At 38.7% G+C, this 19,457-nt stretch overlaps 1 protein-coding gene across 9 annotated transcripts in view; it reads left to right on the top strand.

Moving 5' to 3' along the window:
* LOC113067710 (nuclear factor 1 X-type-like) overlaps nucleotides 1-19,457 on the top strand; it is a 165,788-nt gene that overhangs the window by 74,246 nt on the left and 72,085 nt on the right. For 7 of the 9 annotated variants that reach the window (XM_026240131.1, XM_026240123.1, XM_026240126.1 and 4 more), the window contains one exon: nucleotides 4,970-5,501. In XM_026240131.1, coding sequence (XP_026095916.1) covers nucleotides 4,970-5,501 — 532 coding nt within the window. The other 2 variants (XM_026240129.1, XM_026240124.1) reach the window with 2 other exon arrangements.

The following is a 19,457-nucleotide window of genomic DNA, read 5'->3' as shown; positions in this document are numbered from 1 at the left end:
AATGTAAAATGCAGGCTGCTATTGTGATACAGCTCGAATAGCTCAACAAAATAGTTGATTTTAAACCAACCGAGAAAAATGAAGTGAATAGTTAAAGTTTTTGACGAAGAAAAAGTTTGAATAATAGCCTATAGGCCTAAAACAAGATTTCCAGGCTGCATTGTTTATTCTAACGCAGCTTGTCATTTTATTACCGGTGTGACTTGAATATGGATTTTGAACATATTATGGCAAGACAAAATGCATGGGTCAGCCTATCATTTAGGTCTATATGCCAAAAATGTATGCCATAACCTTCAAAACTGCGCGTACTTGGACGATCGAGTAATTTTCTTTGGCCGAACAGTTTTTTCTGCATTGATTGGAAGGTGCTTGGGTGTGTTTTTGTTATTATTAATTGATTTTACCGTCAGTGACAAACTAACACAACTGATTCTCTGGCGCCCGACAGCAAACACTCTTTCCAGCTCGCTCATTTCCATCCGCCTGCTGGCACACGCTCGAGAGATGATGTCTTCTCTCTTTTAAGCATTAATGTTGCAGGAACAGGCGAAGGGGAAAAAATAACACAGCGATTATTTTTAATTGAGCTGGCAGAAATCTCCCGCTCCTCGTGATTTGTGGTCAGAACGGCGGACGTGACGCGCAGGTGTAACGCGCTGCTGAGAAACACGTCAGTGACCGTTAAACGCCGCTTCACTAACTCTGAACCGTATTTCGGGATTCCCCTGACCCCTGTGAGGAGCACTGAGACTCGTGATGGGATTGTAGGTGAGAAACCAGGCCGTGGTTTGTTGGGTTTTGACGACAAGACTGATACAAGTTGATGATATGCTATGTTTTTCTACAAAGATTTAACACTTTTATCCCTTCCGTTGAGATATTAGGTCTTATTATACGTTTGAAATGATCAGGCCCATAGAATAAAACAAGTCACGAGAGATTTAACTCATGTGCGTTTATTAAACGCCAACAACAGTATGTGATTCAGTGTATAAGAAATAGTTTTATTGATAATAACAACAACAACTAACAGTTCTTCCGCCAAGTAATATAGTTCATTAGCCTAATAACCGTGGGCTATTTACGGTTGCCAAGCAACCTGGCGCATTTATTTAGCCGCAACTGTCAGTTGGATACTGAATATTTGGACCCGAGTCTTTGTTTTCACAAATTTCACGGCGCTTCAGATGTTTCTTTTCTTTTCTTTCTTTAGTAATTGATTGTGTTTTTGTCAGGAATAACACGCGGGAGTGCGTTATGTTTGTTGGTAAAGATTTAGTCTGGATATCTGTTTATCTTACAACAGCAATTTCAGTTAGCAGTCGAACATTTAAACAAATATTTAAACTAATACATTTTTAATTAATAGCATTTAAATTATTATAATAGCTTAACTAAATTTGGATTCATTATAATATTATAAATATATATATAAAATACAATATGTTTTTGATTTGTAAAAACGCTTTGTTCTCTGGCGCCGCCATCCTATAGAAGTAGTGAATTGTGCTTTAGGCAAGTGAGTTTCCAAACGCACATGTTGATCAGAAGCTAATTATCTCATACTCGCACTGGTAGCACTAGAGGAAGCCATTAAGGGCCGTGTTTCAAACAGAGAAGGGATTGTTTGAAATAAAGGTGCTGCTTTTATTGAAACAAATGCATTCATAAACAAATTCAGCTCGCCTCTGGTTGTGTGCTTCAATTAGCATCTTATTAGAGACCTCAAGCAGGTGTTGGTTTTGACACTGTAGGCTCCGATTTGAAAGAGGAAGCACTAATGAAGAGTTTTGCTGCGATGGGAGAGCGTTATCACCATACATCCGTCCAATGATGCTTTCTTGGTCTCTCATTTAAGAGATATTTGCATATGTTTGCTAATCCAGCATTTCAAATCAATTTCCCTTTTTTTGTGTGTGTGTGTGGGATGAACAGCATCCCAGTCGTTCTCTGATTAATTTTTTTTTTTTTTATAGAAATCATCAATAAGAATTGATCAACAGCCCTGTCTACGTCTCGTTTCGTCTCAGATCTGAATATCTCTAGGAATCTCTGCTCTATTTTATGCTGTAAGCAGCTGTTGTTTTATATTCTTTTTGATCGCAAGATTAAAGTATTCCAAAACTCAGATAGATGATTATGATTGCGTGTAAAAAAAATCATAAAAAGCAGCATTTTCACTCCCAGTCAACTCAGTCAAGAAAACCATTTAATTGGAAATGCATTTTATCAGAGCATTCGTTGGCAAATTTCTGATGCACATAAACATTTGCGCAATTAAACTTCGGAAAACCTTCCAAATGGTACAAAACAGTGCTTGCGTTTGTGTTTGAAGTGATCTTACATACTCATTAGTGCTTGACCATTTCTACATTTTCTAAAAATGGCTGATGGGAGATTTTGAAGCTGACACAACTTGTGTTAGAATTGATTGATTGATTTGCCTGGACGTCGTTCCGAACAACTTTTCAAAGTTTTGATAGTAACCTCAGGTCTCGCGTACTTCGCTCCGCTGCATTCGGCCTGAGCTCCTCGGGTTCTCAGACAAACACAGCATATGTTTGTTTTAAATTAGAGATTCACACAGGGAGCGAGGGGTGCGCGGTCGCTTTCCTCTTTGTTTCAGCCCCTAAATCCACGAGCAGCTGCCGGCTGAAGGGTCTGCTGGGAGTTTTTCGGAGAGAGCTGTGTGCTTTCTCCCATCGGCCTGTGCCAAGGTGGCGTTACGCAAGCCGCGGCGACCGCGACCCAGACTTAACAACACGGTTGCCATGACTAGCTTGATGGGATGATGAACTTTGGCTCGGTGGTGGATAGGAACTTGTCAAACTGGCAAATTGTGCACCACCGGACTGGACTGCATGCTCTCTCTCTCTCTCTCTCTCTCTCTCATTCTGCCACCAGCCCCCCTCCTCTCTTTCCCCTCCCTTTCAGCTCTTCAAGCTAACGTATTGGCTGAGCTACAGGCATCTTGTTGCCAAATAGGTGGGCCCTACTCGTGTTGGCAAAGACTCAGGCGATGGTTAAGGAAAGAACGCAGAGAGGACGAGAGAGAGCGAGTGAGGGAGCGAGCGATCGAAAGAGAGAGAGAGAGTTGGAGAGAAAAGGAGTAAAAAAAGCAGCAGCACTTGGGTTTGCCAGCGGTCCTGCGAGCTCGTCCAACATTGATTCGGTTCTATTTTTTTTTCATGCCCGTATTCTGTGCTGTGCATTAGCCAGCCCCCCCGACCTGCCCCCCTTCGTCGCAGCAGTGTGCATGCATGTGCGCGTGTGCCTGCTTTATGTGTGTGCCGCGCTCTCTGAGTTTTTTGCCGGATACAAAGATCTAAGAAAACACTCATTGAGCTTTGCCAAGGATTTTTTTTTTCCCGCCATTGTTTAGATTTTTTTGTTTTGTTTTAATTATTTAGAAAGCGAAAGCATTTAATTTAAACGTTGTTGAATTCCTAGTTGTTGTTTTTTTTTTGTGTGCACGCACCTTTATTTCATTTTTATTTTAATTTTTTTTGCAGCTGTTATTTTTTTAATAACCAATTTTACCTGGAACCGCAAAGCAAAAGAAAATTCCTGATCTTGAAATTAACTTCTTTCCGCCGGCAATTGGAGCATCTCCAGTCTTCTTTCCTTTTTACCCAAGTATATTTTTTGGTCGCCAATTCTTCGTCTTTGCCAAGCCAGCAGTTGTTGTTTCGGCGTGAGTGGCAAAGAACTGGTGCGGGTGGATTTTTCCCCCCCGTCCTGAACGGCGTGCCAAATTTATGATGAGAGTGCAAAATGGTAACTAGCAGCCTTTCTCTCTCTTTCTGCTCCTGTCTTCAGTGTGTGCTTTACACGGTGCTATCTGCCTTCTCGATTGTCGAAATGTGAACATGCCTGGATTTCTGCACGACAGCAGCCCGCAGACAGGATTTGATGGCAGGTCTTGAAGGGACGCAGTTTAACCGCGGTCTTGTTGTGGCGAGAGTTGGCGGAGAGGGTCTGGGGCACGGCGGCCCTGGCACTGGGGCACCGTGGCGCGGTTTAGGCTTTGTCACTGAGCGTTGTGTGGTGAAGGTATTATTGGAGAGCTGAATGAGTCTTCCGTTGCCGTGGGGATCGCCAAGCTTTTCTTGGCCTGACTTGAGCTAAAGAAGCTGCTTTCTGTGAATTGCAGAATCCCGGAATTCCTGCACAGCCGCTGAGATCTTTAAACTATCTGTGAAAAAGAGCCTTGTTAAGCTTTTAATTTGCATTTACTTTGCTTTAATTGAAAGTCTTTGTATTTGTGTAGGGTAATTGTGTATGATCTTGAGGGATCTTGCTCTATGCATGCTTCAATTGTGAAAATTAAAAATGATTATCGGTTACATTCTCATAATGGCTTTCATTTTATATTCTATTCCGTCTTCATTTATGGATTTTATTGATTTGTTTGCTCAGCACTGAAAGAAATGCCAAAATTAGCCTCAAAATGGCTTTAATGGAATGTAATGATAAATAGAGACTAAATAGAATGTAAGAATGATTATTTCAATTGAAAATTATATTTTTTCTAAATTGGACTAAATTGATGTCTACACTGCTAAAAATATTTTTTTAATCTTTTTTTATCAGTGAAAATATCCCTAAACAAGATAGATGTACTTGAGGAGCAAAAATGTTTTAAGATAAGACTTGTTTCCAGAAAGAATATTCTGAATTAAGTTTATTTTTTCCTTATGTTTACCTCATTGGCAAATATATTTTGTCTTTAAACCTCTCTTAAATTATTGAGATTTATGCTTTAATCCTAAATTGCATTCAAATGGACCTAAATTAGCATGCATTCTCTTTTATTTACACAATTTTTAATGCAAAAACAAGACAAAGTTGTTATTTGTAGATGAGTAAATGTGTACCGCATGCGATGCATCCTTTTCCAAAGTTCTTAAATTATTTTCTTAAATTCCACGAAAGTCTCTGAAATGTGCTTTTTTTTATCCAACAGGATGAATTCCATCCCTTCATCGAGGCTTTGTTGCCACACGTCCGTGCGTTCTCCTACACCTGGTTCAACCTCCAGGCCCGCAAGCGCAAGTACTTCAAGAAGCACGAGAAGCGCATGACGAAGGACGAGGAGCGCGCCGTCAAAGACGAACTCCTGGGCGAGAAGCCCGAGATCAAGCAGAAGTGGGCGTCCCGTCTGCTCGCCAAGCTCCGCAAAGACATCCGGCCGGAGTTCCGCGAGGACTTCGTGCTCACCATCACGGGGAAGAAGCCGCCGTGCTGCGTGCTGTCCAATCCCGACCAGAAGGGCAAGATCCGCCGTATCGACTGCCTGAGGCAAGCAGACAAGGTCTGGCGCCTGGACCTGGTGATGGTTATCCTGTTCAAGGGAAGCCCGCTGGAGAGCACGGACGGAGAGAGGCTGGTCAAGTCACCGCAGTGCTCCAACCACGGCCTCTGTGTGCAGCCGCACCACATCGGAGTGTCTGTGAAAGAACTGGACCTGTATCTGGCCTACTTCGTCCACACGCCAGGTGAGTCACAGTTACACACACACACACACACACACACACACACTGAAATGCGCCTCCGCGTAACTCAGTTCAGGAAACACAGTCCGATTTAGTTCCGGGCTTTATTCCAGAAATGTACTTGAATGCAAATATATGCAAATACAGGCTTTGTTGTGTTTATTTCTTTGTTGTTATTTGTGTGGTTGCAATGAAACTTGAAGGAGTGTGTGTGAAATGTTGAAATATTTTACTTTTTGTGTGTTTATGTGTGTGTGAACTGGTTTATAGGTTATGTACGCTGTAGAGTGTGTATCATAATGCCACCCATACCTTTGATAGTTTGTGTGTGTGTGTGTGTGTGTATAAATGTCAGATTGTGTATTGTGGCGGTAACAGCTGGCCTGCTCCCAGCTGGTGTAAAGGCCAGACACGCACACACACACACACACACACACACTCTCTCTGGTTAGTCACACTACTGCCTTGAAATAAACACACCAATAATCAGAGTGATCACATTCTCATAGACAGAGAATGTACTTTTAATTTACACTCATATTTAGTTTTTTGTTTTAGTTATTTTGCACAGCATTGAAAAGTCAAAATTAGATATTGAAATCAGAACATTAATATAAAAAATCCCAACAAATAAAACAACTTACATGCAACTTAATGATAAATGCAGACTAAATAGAACATAAAAATGAACAAAAAATGCACAAATGTATTGTTTTACAGCATAACAAATATAATATTATCGTGTTTTGTATTTCAGATTTTCAGTAATAATATATATTTATATGTAAAATATATTTATATTTTATTATTATTATAATCTATAAAAATAATAATAAACAAAATAATAACAAGGATTTTATTTCTAATTACTTAGTACAGCTCTTAGTACAGCTCCGTCTTGTATAGCTCTACTAAAACAATAGTTTGTTCATTGAATATGTATTTTTTATTCAAGTAAAATATTTAATTATTTACCAAATGTATTATTATTATTATTATTATTATTTATTTATTTAACTGTAATAACAATAAACCAATAAATGTCCAAGATTATATCTAAACACTTAAGATAATGCCTTCTGTAACTACTACAACAATAATAGTTTGTTCTTTTAATATGTGCATTATTTAAAATATTGAAGAGTTTTTATTTATTTATTTTTTGTAAAGTTAGATGATTGATTGTGGTTTTGTTGCAGGTGCAACTGTTTTTTTTATCAGGTGCACTGTATGTTGGTCACTGTATTGGCAGCAGTTCTTTGGAAAACGCAGAAAGAGACGCTCATAAACAGCGCAATATTATATTTGCAGCTATTTACAGGCAGCTCAGTTATTTAGCTATTATCTGTGCTCTCAGAGTATGTGAACAGGCAACATTTGATGGCGGTTTTCGCCTTTGTTGTGACACAGAGCCATAATTCTGTTTGTTGGCAGGGCCTCGGAAAGAGATTTTGTTGCCCATGCCGAGTTTCCCTTTCGCTCCATGTGGAACTCAGCGTCAGTTAGCCGGTTCAGCATGCCGTTCTTTTCCTGTTTAACGGTATGCCAGGACTCAGATTATCTCCTGCTGACCCGACAGAATCTCCTGTCTTAATCCGGACGCTATTAAAGCGGCCCGATGGCTCATTGTTCCATCCACATCCGCTTTACCATATTGAGGGAATATTACTGCAGCATTTGTTCATTTCCCTTAAACACTGACAGACCCCGTTTTACGCCGTCTGTATTTTGCGAAGATTATTCTCAAAGCAAACATTTGCATTTATTTTTCGACTGCAGTTTTAAACGGCGAGCGCCTGCCAAAAGCCAGGCCTGGTTTAGATCACTTCTGCTTTTGCTGTCTCTGAAAGTCAGCGTTTACATTTCGGTTCCCGCGTCTGAACAACTGCATGTACTGTGATATGTGCACGCTGTAGATCAGGAGGCACGATTCCTGTATAATTTACTTTCCAGGTCCGGTTGTTTAGAGGTTTATTGACACGATGCGTGTCGTTTTTCCGCCCCCTGGGAGCGATTGGTGACGTTAAACTCCGACGCTTAAATACCCAGGAGCACGATGGCATAATTACGCTCGGTCTTCTCGCTGTACTCCAGCTGTATTAATGATGATGATTAATGGGAGTTTTTGACGAGCACCTCAGATCGACCGTCTCGCGCCGCTCCAGAAAAAAAGTTGTTATTTTTCTTCTGCGTTTGTCAGAATGATGGATGTTTTCTCCCGGGTTAGTCATCTCTGGAGCTCGCCACGTCATACGGCTTCCATTATCGCGCAGTCATGATAAAAACATGTGCCTGCTCTCATCTCTAATCGAGCTGTGTCCAGCTCAGACAGCCGATAAAACACCAAGTGCCAAGTCCTGTAGTCAGGCGACGGCTATACAGCTCTGTGTTGTAAAGAAGAGAGAGGGATTGACGCTGAAAAGAGGGGAACTACTGGTGGCCTTTTCCTTTTAGAAAAGGAAATGGATGTATATAGTAGAACGACAAAAGACTCTTAAAGTGCGGTCAAGCGTTAAATCACTTGTTTCACAGCGAATCATCTATTCAGGATCGTTTCCACAGCTTTCAAGAGAGAGGTGTTGCGATTTCTAGCGAGTGTTTAAAAATAAAGACGGATTTATTGCTGTCGGTTTGATGACGGTGTGAGCTGCAAACTTTACATTTATAATTGGTATTTATCTGCATCAGTTTTTTTTTAGCCAAGCTTTTGCATCTCTTCAGACGTGACAAAAGCTAGGAGACTGCTTGCCGTCAGGCCTTTGGACAGCAGCGCTCCTTCTTGGCTGGTGATCGAGGTGTTGTGGGCTGCTAACAGATCCCCGCTGCTCCAGGCTTTGAGGCCTGTAAGCAGACAGACAGCAGACAGTCACCCGCACTGACCGCTGACACGCCGCTCTGGTCACCTTCACATTTGATTTGATTTGGAGCTGGGTGTACTTTTGACTCTCTTTCAGCAATGTGAAGGTGTTGCTTGGAGCGCACTCAGGAAGCTGGTTTTCCTGTGTTTATTGTGTTTGTGAGAGAGAGTTTGTTTAATTACAGGTGCTGGAAAAATATTAGTCCTTTTGGATTTAGCGTTTGCTTTTTGGCTGCTTTTAAAAAGATGACATAAGAATATTTTGAAACCTGTGTGTTACAGCCGATTTGTTTAGCAGGGAGAAAATGCTTATTTGAGCATCTGCTTCAGTGATGACAGGGGAAAAAAAGTTATATATATATATATATATATTTTTTTTATATATTTTAAATATATATATTTTTAAGTAATGCATATTTCGTTTTTTTATATAAATAATTTCAATTTAATTCAACATTTTATATTCAAAATATATTCATAATTTCATCATCAAATTTCCTAAAATGAAAATTGAACAAAATACAAAATTCATAAATGTAATTTTATAGGTATTTAATTATCTTTCATTTTAATAGCAAATATCTAATGCTGCATTTCATATTTTTTAATTATTACAATACAGAAGCGTTTAAACGACAATTTAAACAAATATATTTTATCAGTATACAATATGCTAATTCAAACTATTTTAACAGATAAGTATAGTTAAGTTTTGCTTTAATGTGCGTAGGTGAAATATGCAAATAATAATTTCCCTAAAGATATGTATGTTCATTTATTTAGCAGTTATGGTTATGCACTGTGTGAAAAACATAGCATATCAAATTAAATAAATATATTTGTTTATTAATTTGAAGCAAATAAGACAGAAATAAAAAAAGCCAGAGAAATGCACAATAGGTGTGTGTTTGAAAAGCTCTCTATTGTAGTTGTTTCTCCTGTAATATTTAAACACTCGTGAAGCACAGTCTCGTGAAAGAAAAGTCAAGAACAGCGGAATAAAACCTGCAGATGTAACCCAACATGCCGTACAGTATATACTCCACACATAAACAGAAATAACGTTACCCAGAGATATTAATGTTCTCTGGCATTTTAAAAGAGATTATATCAACAATAACCACACCAAATGAATCCCCCTCCTCCTGCTCGACTATTAATTATTAGTAATGTTATTATTTACATTGTTGCATTTGTTAAAACACAGAATAGAACAGCGGGCATGGAGAATAAAGACGGTGCAAAATGCCAAAATGGAAACAAAAGCCGGTCTGCGAAGGGAACTTCGACTGGTGTGTGTGTTTGGCACCGGCGCACGGATCTCAGCTTTTCAAATCACGCCACGCGCTCTGCCAACATCCCTCTCTCTTTCCCAGCCTCTCCTTCCATTTAACCCGCTTCTTCAGGCCTTTTCCTCCGAACACGTCCTCCCTCTCTGGCCATCTCAACACCTCCGTCAATGCGCCGACGGGAAAAACATGCCGTTACCTCGCTCGCAATACCGTATAGAAATATACACTCGCTTTCTGTCACAGGAGAACACGTTTTTTTTTTTTGGAGCAGTTTTCTTTTTTAATGATTCAGAAATTGGCTGCAGCGAGCGATCCCATACGCTGGGAAAGCCGCGTTCCAACTCAAAATGGAGAGTTTGGCAGCGCTGACTTTGGCTGCCGGGCTTCTGTCTGTGATATTAGATGTAAAAAAAAATAATTAAAATACGGGTCTGATAGATCATCCAGCTAATCGTGTTTAAGTACATATATTTTTACACAAAATCGCCCTTTGAGGCGTCTGACCCGAGTGGTCAAACTGTCGCCAGATGAATTAAAGTTTCTTTTACCTTCTAAAGTGTGTCAGGAGAACCGGCTGGAGGCGGCATTAGAGCATGACACGTTTGACAACCGGCTTTACCAGATGAGAGTCACAGAGTTTGACATAAGCCCTCATAGGAATGTGTGTTTTTGTGTGTTTGCGCTGTGACGTTATTTCTACACGGGTGTGTACGGCACGTTATGAATGACACGCCGGACAGGCTAATAGCAGCAGTCAGACGGAGCGAATAATGATTGGAAAATGAGGGCTATTATTGAACTAGAGTAAACAGCACAGGACTCTGGTGAAAAGAGCTCATTCACCACAGCGCTGGAGTGCAGCGGCTTTCTTCTCCTCAGGGGTCCTCCTGCCGCTCTCAGAATCCCCCTTTTGTTCACCGCAGAGAGGGAGAGAGCCCGCGCCGGTCTAACGAGAGCTTCGTTTGGTCGTGCCGATGAGGCCGCTCCATCACTGCAGCAGTAAACACACACTGACTGCTCATTAAAACTATGTCTTGGTACTACCACTAATAACTACAGGTTTTTTTTTTTTAATAACAGTACTACGTGATATTTGTAAATATTTTACCTGCTAGTTTGTTTTCCCTTATGGAAAGTTAACAAGGTAAAAAAAACAAAGTGCATGTTTATATACTTTACATATTTACAGACACTTTTTGTCACAACAGAGTACAATTATAATAAATTGGTGACCTGCAGATTTGTATCTCTTTTACAAAAATTATATCAACAAAAAAAGTGCTATGAAACTACCATATTTTTTTCTTATTTTGTTTTGTTTTATGTTTTTATTTCATGTATGTTTTTCTTTTTAGGTACCATGGTGATAAATGCATAATATCTGAAATGCTAGCTTTCCCTTACAAAAATAGCAAAAATATTGGTATGGTATTTTTTCTGTTCTGTTTATATATATATATATATATATATATATATATATATATATTTACAGACATTCCTCCTTTTAAAATAAAATAATATCTATCTATCTATCTATCTATCTATCTATCTATCTATCTATCTATCTATCTATCTATCTATCTATCTATCTATCTATCTATCTATCTATCTATCTATCTATCTATCTATCGTAAATATGCTAGTGCTGCTAGTTTGTTTTCCCATACAAAATGTGTTATAATAACAACAATAACAAAAATACGTGTTTCTTAATATTTATTAGTTTTGCGTTTATTAGATTTTATCCAAGTGTCTCTACATGATACTGTTGCAATACAGTAGATTTGAAAATTACTATGGCCTTACTATAGTACAGTGATAAGATCAGATGATTGATGTTGTACATTTGTATTTATTTTTTTCTTACAAAGAAAATGTAATTTCTGAAAGGTAAGTGCAAAACAGCAGCAAATCTACCATGTTTTCAACATGATACTATGGGGATACATTACATTTATTTTCTTTACAAACATTTGTGTGTATATACTGTATGACAAACAACAAACAAACGAAAATTATAAAACTTTTTTATGGAAATTCATTTGTGGTTGTTTCAGAAACATCTCACACAATGCTTTAGGGCTCTTTGGCACTGTATGTGAATGCTAATGTATGGATGTTTGCTTGGAGCAGCACATGAGCAGGTTTCTGTCTGTGTGGAAGTGCTTGTGTGTGTCTGTGTGTGTGTGTGTAAATGCACGTGAGCTACAGGAAAAAATGCATCAGGGCAGCTCAGGGACGCAGAGTGTAAACTAGGTGCTAATGCCTCCTTTTGCATGTTTTGTCAGTGCAAACGTTCTAATTAATGGGAATGGAATAAATAAATTAAGCGGCTACGTCTCTCCACAGCTGAGCAGCGAGAGAGCGAAAGAGCGAGAGCGGCTGTGAATTTCTCTTCCTGTTCCACTTATCATGTTATGACCTATTAGCCCGGGCTTTGATGCAGAGGCTTTTGTCTACACACAAAACCAGCTTTATTCTGACGGATTTATGAGGTATTCATGTAACTAATAAAATCATTTTCCTCCAGATTTGAATTCATTGTGCATGTAATTGACTTTGCAGAGAGTGCACTAAAATATGTGCAAGAAAAGAGCTACTGCTGGTTAGTGGTGTTCACTAAGACAAGTATTATTACCAAGGAATATTTTCATTTTTGTGTGAACTTCGTTAAAAATGTCCTCACACTCAGCCCATCCAAGATGTGAAGTTTGCTTCTTCATCAGAATATTTTTGGAGAAATGTAGCATTACATCAGTTTCTCAGCATTACATCAGTTTTTCTGGATCCTCTGCAGTGAATGGGTGCCGTCAGAAAGAGAGTCCAAACAGCTGATAAAAACATCACAATAAACCACAAATCATTATCATGATGTGAAGAGATGTGTGTCCTCTATCTGTCACATTGCTTTCTCTGGTAAAAAAATAAAAATAAATAAGAAATAATTTTATCTGAATCAGGAGAGAAATATGCACAGATCATTCCAAAACAGATCTGAACCAATATATCAGTGAATATTGATTTCAGAGGACGTAGGATGGACCTTTTCACCTTGTGTAAACCATAAAATGGATTATGGACTTGTGTTTTGACAATTTGCAGCTAAAATGGTGGCTTTATTTATAGAAAACATGCAGCTTTTCACTTCACAAGGCATTAACTGGTGGACTGGAGTGGTGTGGGTTATTGTGGTATTTTAATATCAGCTGTTTTGACCCTCATTCTGATGGCACCCATTCACTGCAGAGGATGCACTGGTGAGCAAGTGATGCAATTGTAAATTTCTCCAAATCTTTTCTGATGAAGAAACAAACTAATCTATGTCTTGAGAGTAACACGAAGTATGTTTCTGTTGGTAATGCCTTTATGCTGTCCCATAATCCCTTGCACCATCCACAACCTGTACAGACCCCTGTTTACTCTGATACATCTAGCCATTCCAGTCTTTGCCCCTCTCTGTGTGTCTCTCACACACACACACACACAGGATGGCCAGTGCAGGTGCAGTGATTAGAGCAGATTTATTGTAGTCTCTTGCTCTCATTTAGTCTAATTTTATAGAGCTGCTTTAATTACAGTGCAGTCCTGAACCTCTGAACCTTACCTGCGCTGATGATAATGCCCCATTCACTCGCTCTCTGTCTTTCCCCGTCTCTCGGGAGGAGATTTTAAATACATCATAAGGTACATTAAAGGAATTATTCACCCAAAACGCTTACTCACCACTTATTATCAGTGTTGGGCAAGTTACTTTTAAAAAGTAATTAGTTACAGTTACTAGTTACTTCTTCCAAAAAGTAACTAAATTAGTAACTCAGTTACAAATTTTTAAAGTAACTAGTTACTTAAGAAAGTAACTATTGCGTTACTTTCAAGTAAAATTAAATTTTAAATGCTCAAACGTGACCCCACCTCTACCCCTCTTTAAAGGAACTTAAAATACATGTGCATGTTCAATTATTTATGATAAATCTGAATATTATAATGAAATGGACACTTAATACAATACATTATTAACAGAAACATGAAACATTGTACACACATCTAAAAAAAAAAGTTGCTGTGGGACAAAGTGAGACTAGCCTCCAATCAAATGGCATGTATGTAGATATTATGTTTATATAGTGGATCAATGCAAATAACACGATAGATTTTTGGGAACTTTTGATATTTCCTTTTATTGTTTCTTTAATTTCTTGAAGGAAAAAGTAATGTATATACTTCTATTTAGAGAAGGCTACTTTTGGATTATTTGGGCTCGTCGCCATACCTGTCTCTCGTTGACTGACTGGCTTGTGTTGTTCGTTGTGTGTCCTGTCCTGTCCGATGATGGGTCGTTCGCGAATGAGCGTTAGTGATGATGGATCGACTCGTTCGCGAATGAGCTTTTGATGAGTCGTTCGCGATTCGCGAATGAGCCGACTCTAAGAGCCGGCTTTTTTAGTTGAACTTCGGGAGCTGGCTCGCATATCTGAAGAGCCAACTCTATTTTTTTCAAATTTAGCCTATAGAAATTAAATAATTATGTAATAAAAATTGAAATATTATAGTCAAAGTCATTTAAAGAGCCGTTTGTGAGCCAAAGAGCCGGCTCTTTTCAGTGAGCTGAGTCAAAAGAGCCGAATTCCCATCACTACTATGCGTGCTTTCGAAAACCCGCCCAACTCTACCTCTGATTGGCTTACAATGAAATTTTACTCTACCTCAGCCAATCGTCAGCATTTATGCGCTTGTCTCGTGCTCTGCCCACTAGCCAAGGAAGAACAGTAAAAAAAACAGCTTCATCATCAGTTATAGTAACGCGCCGCATTTTTTGGCAGTAACGGTAACGGCGTTATTAAGATGAGAAGAGTAATCAATTAGATTACTCGTTACTGGAAAAAGTAATGCCGTTAGTAACGCCGTTATTTATAACGCCGTTATTCCCATCACTGCTTATTATTTTCTTTCTTCCGTGAAAAACAAAAAGAGATGTTAGGCAGTATGTTCAAGCTGCTCTTTTCTTTGCCATTAAAAGTGAAAGATGATCCATTCTGTTAAGCTAAAAAAGTACAGGAATATTGACTTTACTTTTGGAATTGCTGAACTGAACACTAAAACAAGCATTTATTGTTTAGAATTATTATTAACAAAATTACTTGGGGGAAAAAAAAGATTTTAGAATAGACATTTAAAAAACTAAAACTAATAAAATAATAAAAAATAAATATTTGCTACAATTTTAGCTCAAATTAAAATGAAAACAGAAAATATATTAAAAAATCCATCTGAGCGTATCCTCCTGAGTGTTTCCTCCTGAGATTGTAGAGCAGCTACACATGTTCCCTGACAAACATGTTTCCTTTCATTATATTATTCTGTTTTCCTCCTCTCATCTGTTTTTCTCTTCGGTCGACATCATCCCCTGTGACTCCTTGAACCAGAGATACAAGAAGTCATGTTGGTGCCTGTGTGTGTGTATGAGTATATACTGTATGTGCACATGTGCATCAGAGTGCAAGACTAGGCCACAACAAACAGCATCTGCAGATAGCACACATGGGCAAAACCATCACAGATCCCCCCCCACACACACGTCTCATAGCAGCTGAACAAACTTCACACCTGATGCTGGCGGTCTGTGTGTTCGCCGCTCTATTCCACAAACACAGATGGGTCTCTGAACCCTCAGGACGGGCCTCAGACCAGGGGCTTTCCTGGCTGTTGGTCCAGAGCGGTAATCTGATTTTCAGTCCGTCCATCCATCCACCCAGTCCGTCCATCCATCCACCCAGTCCATCCGTCCACCCAGTCCATCCGTCCACCCAGTCCGTCCATCCATCCATCCCTTCACCCATTCCGTCCATCATCCCTCTAACCAGTCCATCCATCCCTTCACCCATTCCATCCATCCCTGCACCTAGTCCGTCCATCAGTTTGTCCATCCAGTTCATCCATCCGTCTGTCCATCCATTCACCCAGTTCGTCCACCCACCCAATCCGCCGTCCATCCACTCAGTCCGTCCATCCATCCAATCTGTTCGTTCATCCACCCACCCAATCCGCCGTCCATCCACTCAGTCCGTCCATCCATCCACCCAGTCTGTCCATCCACTCAGTCCGTCCATCCATCCACTCAGTCCGTCCATCCATCCATCCACCCAGTCCGTCCGTCCATCCATCCACCCAGTCCGTCCATCCATCCAGTTCTGTTAGTTCTGTTCTTCCTTATTTGTCATTCTATCTACCTTTAAGGACTATAAACTTTACTTTTCAACTTAAAAAATAATGTGAATTTCTTTGAATTTCAGTGTATTTGAATTGTAAATGTTGTTTTCCATAATGTAAGGACTTGACGGTTTGCTCAGAGTTCATCTTACTTGGAGTTGGGGTGGAGGAGCTTTGTCTGATGATGTGTTGAAAGCGAGGTATGCAGCCGTTAGCGTCATGATTGAGTGGATTTTATAGAAATGCTTTTCCAGAACTTTGTTAGAACTTCTTTTGAATCAGATACTGAGAAATAAGATACACATCACAGTAAGGTATAGCCATGCAGTCTATAGCTGTAAATAAATCAGGGAAATGATGTAATGATTTATTAACAATGACACTTTTGGCAGCCTGATGTGTTGTTTTAGTAAAATGATCTGCACTTGTTTTAACATACTCTAGGAATGTCCATGTTGTATACATCATCTATTATACAACAAGGGCCTTTTTTTATAGCAAGGCCTGTTCAGCATTAAATGTTAAACTGAATTAAACTTTGCAGAACTCGTCAGCAAAGATTTAGGATTCATAGTGAGAGTCTGTGTTTATTCTAAGAGCAGCTGAACATAAAAGTGTATACACACGCACACGCACACACAAATAGTAGATCTCTGCCTGATTTTGTGGTCAGATCTTAATCTGTGGTTTTGGCCTGAAGATGCCTAAAGGTTTTGCTTTTTCCGTTTCTGTAGTTATTGTCTTTTATCAAATGGAAGTTTGTAATAGCTTAAAGTCTTATCTTTGACTGTAGAAAATATTTTAATGTACAGAACAGTTTCACTGGATGTATTTTTAATAGGGATTCACGGTATAGGGTATCTGTTTAATATGGATATTCACTACCATTCAAAACATTGATTCTGATGTATTTTTCATTGGTTTTTAAAGAAATTAATAGTTTTATTCGGCAAGGACACATTTAATTGATCAAAAGATCATTTATAATAATAAGAAGAGTTTTTTAAGTGGCGAATAAGCATAGTAAAATGATTTCTGAAGGATCATGTGACTGAAGACTGGAGTAATGATGCTGACAATTCAGCTTTGCATCACAGGAATACATTACATTTTAAAATATATAGTATATAAAATATATACTGTATTTTTGATCACATAAATGCATAATTGGTGAACATTATACCTAAAAAAACAAAAAGACAAACATAAAATAAAATCGGTAGCTAAATTTCTTAGTGTGCTGTATACATATTTATATTTATAAGTATGGTGTATAAAAACCAGAATGAATAGTTAATATGCTACAAGTGAATTTAGGCATCAATCGTACGAATTTTTATTAGTGGTCATCCTAAAAACAGCTGTGAAGGGCCTTGTAACACCACTGGCCTGTGATTATTTAGCGAACGCAGCCACAGAATTTGCCTTTATATAAGCTGTGACATCATGGTTTGGTTTTTGATGCTGACTTGTGATAGGACACAGTTTAATGTTGCAGAAACGTTCTCACAGTTACAGTTTGAGAAAATAAAGAAGCTTTTGTTCACCCGCTCGCTTCGTGGTTGACTTGCTTTCATTTTTGAGGGGGAGAACCTCTAATTTGCCCGCAGGTGACACACAAAACCAAAGCAACTCAAGCAAAGTCTGCGTCTTCGTGTTCCTTTGGGGTAATTTGATAGCCAAATGCAACACAAACAGTCTCAAATTACACATTTTTCCGGTTATCGAATCACTCTAACGGTTTTTTCGAACCTCATTTGCTCTCTCCTTCTCATATTCTACACTACATTTCTCTCACTTTGCCTCTCTTTTTCTCACTCTTTTGCTTGTGCACTCTCTCTTTCCGCTCATTTTCTGCTCTCTCTGAGGAGTTGTCCTGGTTAGACCTCCGCTCGAAACGCTCGGCAACACAGAGGCTCTTTGTGGTTGCGTTCTTTCACAAGGTGTTTGTGAGAAAGAGCAGGATTTCGTTCCTGTGCTCTCCTTTCCATGCTTTTCCCCCCTTCTTTCTGTCTCTCTGTGGTTTGCTCAGTAAACACTCGTGTCCTACACATGCAGTTCATCATATCGAGACAAAGCTGCTGAATCTCACTGTGAGGAGGCCAGATTAAACGCAAGCTTTCGCTTGAAATTCCCTCTCTTCAGGGTTTCTCCTCTGCTTGACTTGGCCGTCTCCACCAGGCTTGATCTGAATGCTCTTTAACACACACACACACACACACGCATGCATTTAGAGGTCAGCTGCAGCGGATGTGGCCTGTTCGTGGACTATAGTTTTTTATATTTTTATTTCAGTTTTAGAGTGTTGTTTTAGCGCATCTAAGTTAAAATTATGTTGCTTTGGATACTAGTAAAAAAAAAAAAGTTAAAAACATTTTTTCAGCTAATGTTCACTTAATGACACGTGTCTTTTCTAAGATGTAGTTCCAGTTTTAGTTAACTATAATAATTGCTGTTATTTGCATTTGGTGTATGTGTTGTTTTAGCACCTGATTCTCTGAAGAAATGATTGAATTCAGGCACAGACACGTTTGTGAATATGGCACAAGTCATAATAAGCTTCATTTGCATAGATTTCTGCTGAAAGGATTGAAAATACTCATGGCACAATGCTATTTAGGTCTAGGTTGCAATTGTTTCTAATGATTGTGGGTAGTTGGTGAACAAGACGTTGAGTTTTGCACTAAAATACCCTGCGGCATGCTCTTTGAGCTGATTTACCCCAGAATGTACATAAACTTGTGATTTCTGATGTTTTCCAGGGAAATTAGAGGTTGATGAGGTATTTGTGCTATATACTGGCCCAGAGAAGAATTTTTTTTTTGCAACGATTGCCCGTTTGTATCTCAGTAATCATAATAGAGCTCCCAATTGAATGCCATTTAAGTATTAACTTTCTTCCTAAAATACCTTTGAAGAAATTTAAATTGAAGCAAATGAGGCCATTGTTGCTGTAGTAGAGTTTAAAGCTACAAAATGAAAGTGAATAGTTGCTCAGAATTTTTTTTACTTTAGATTACAGTTTTTGGCACTGTATGCAGGCAAATCTGTGCACAATTTGAAATCATATCTAAAAGTCACGAGAAGACAAACGTGAGTAATGTGAAAAACCTTCTGAGAAGCAGTCTCCTAAAAGTCACAATTCACACTCTATTTATAACAGTTGAGCTATAAAGAGATCTCATTTGAGTTTTTATCTCATCTATGAATGCCAACTTCTACTAAACTAACTAGAGAACCATTCAATTAAACTTATACAATGTGAAAAAAAATGTATTGAAGATTACTGGAGTGTGTTTTACAGGGAAATACTATTTCAGTCTTTGTAATTAAATGTTTCACACTTAATTTCTTGTAATTGTTCGATTTCCTACCAATTTCTGAATTGTTTCTAGATGAACTTTCAGTGTATTTTCAGTGTCTATTCACATAGACTTTCTTTTTTTATGGTCAGTTTGATCTTGTTTTGGTGAAGCAGCTGATTATTAAAGAGAATCTTCCTGAGCAAGTTGGTTAAAATATTTTCTATGCTTATTGATAAGAAGAAAATTCACAAACACACTGTAAAATGTGTTTTTTTTAAGTTGTAAATAAAACAAAGAT

This window comes from Carassius auratus, linkage group LG28B (genome assembly GCF_003368295.1).
Source record: "Carassius auratus strain Wakin linkage group LG28B, ASM336829v1, whole genome shotgun sequence".
Classification (NCBI taxonomy): domain Eukaryota; kingdom Metazoa; phylum Chordata; class Actinopteri; order Cypriniformes; family Cyprinidae; genus Carassius; species Carassius auratus.
This window is presented reverse-complemented; position numbering and strand designations above follow the sequence as displayed.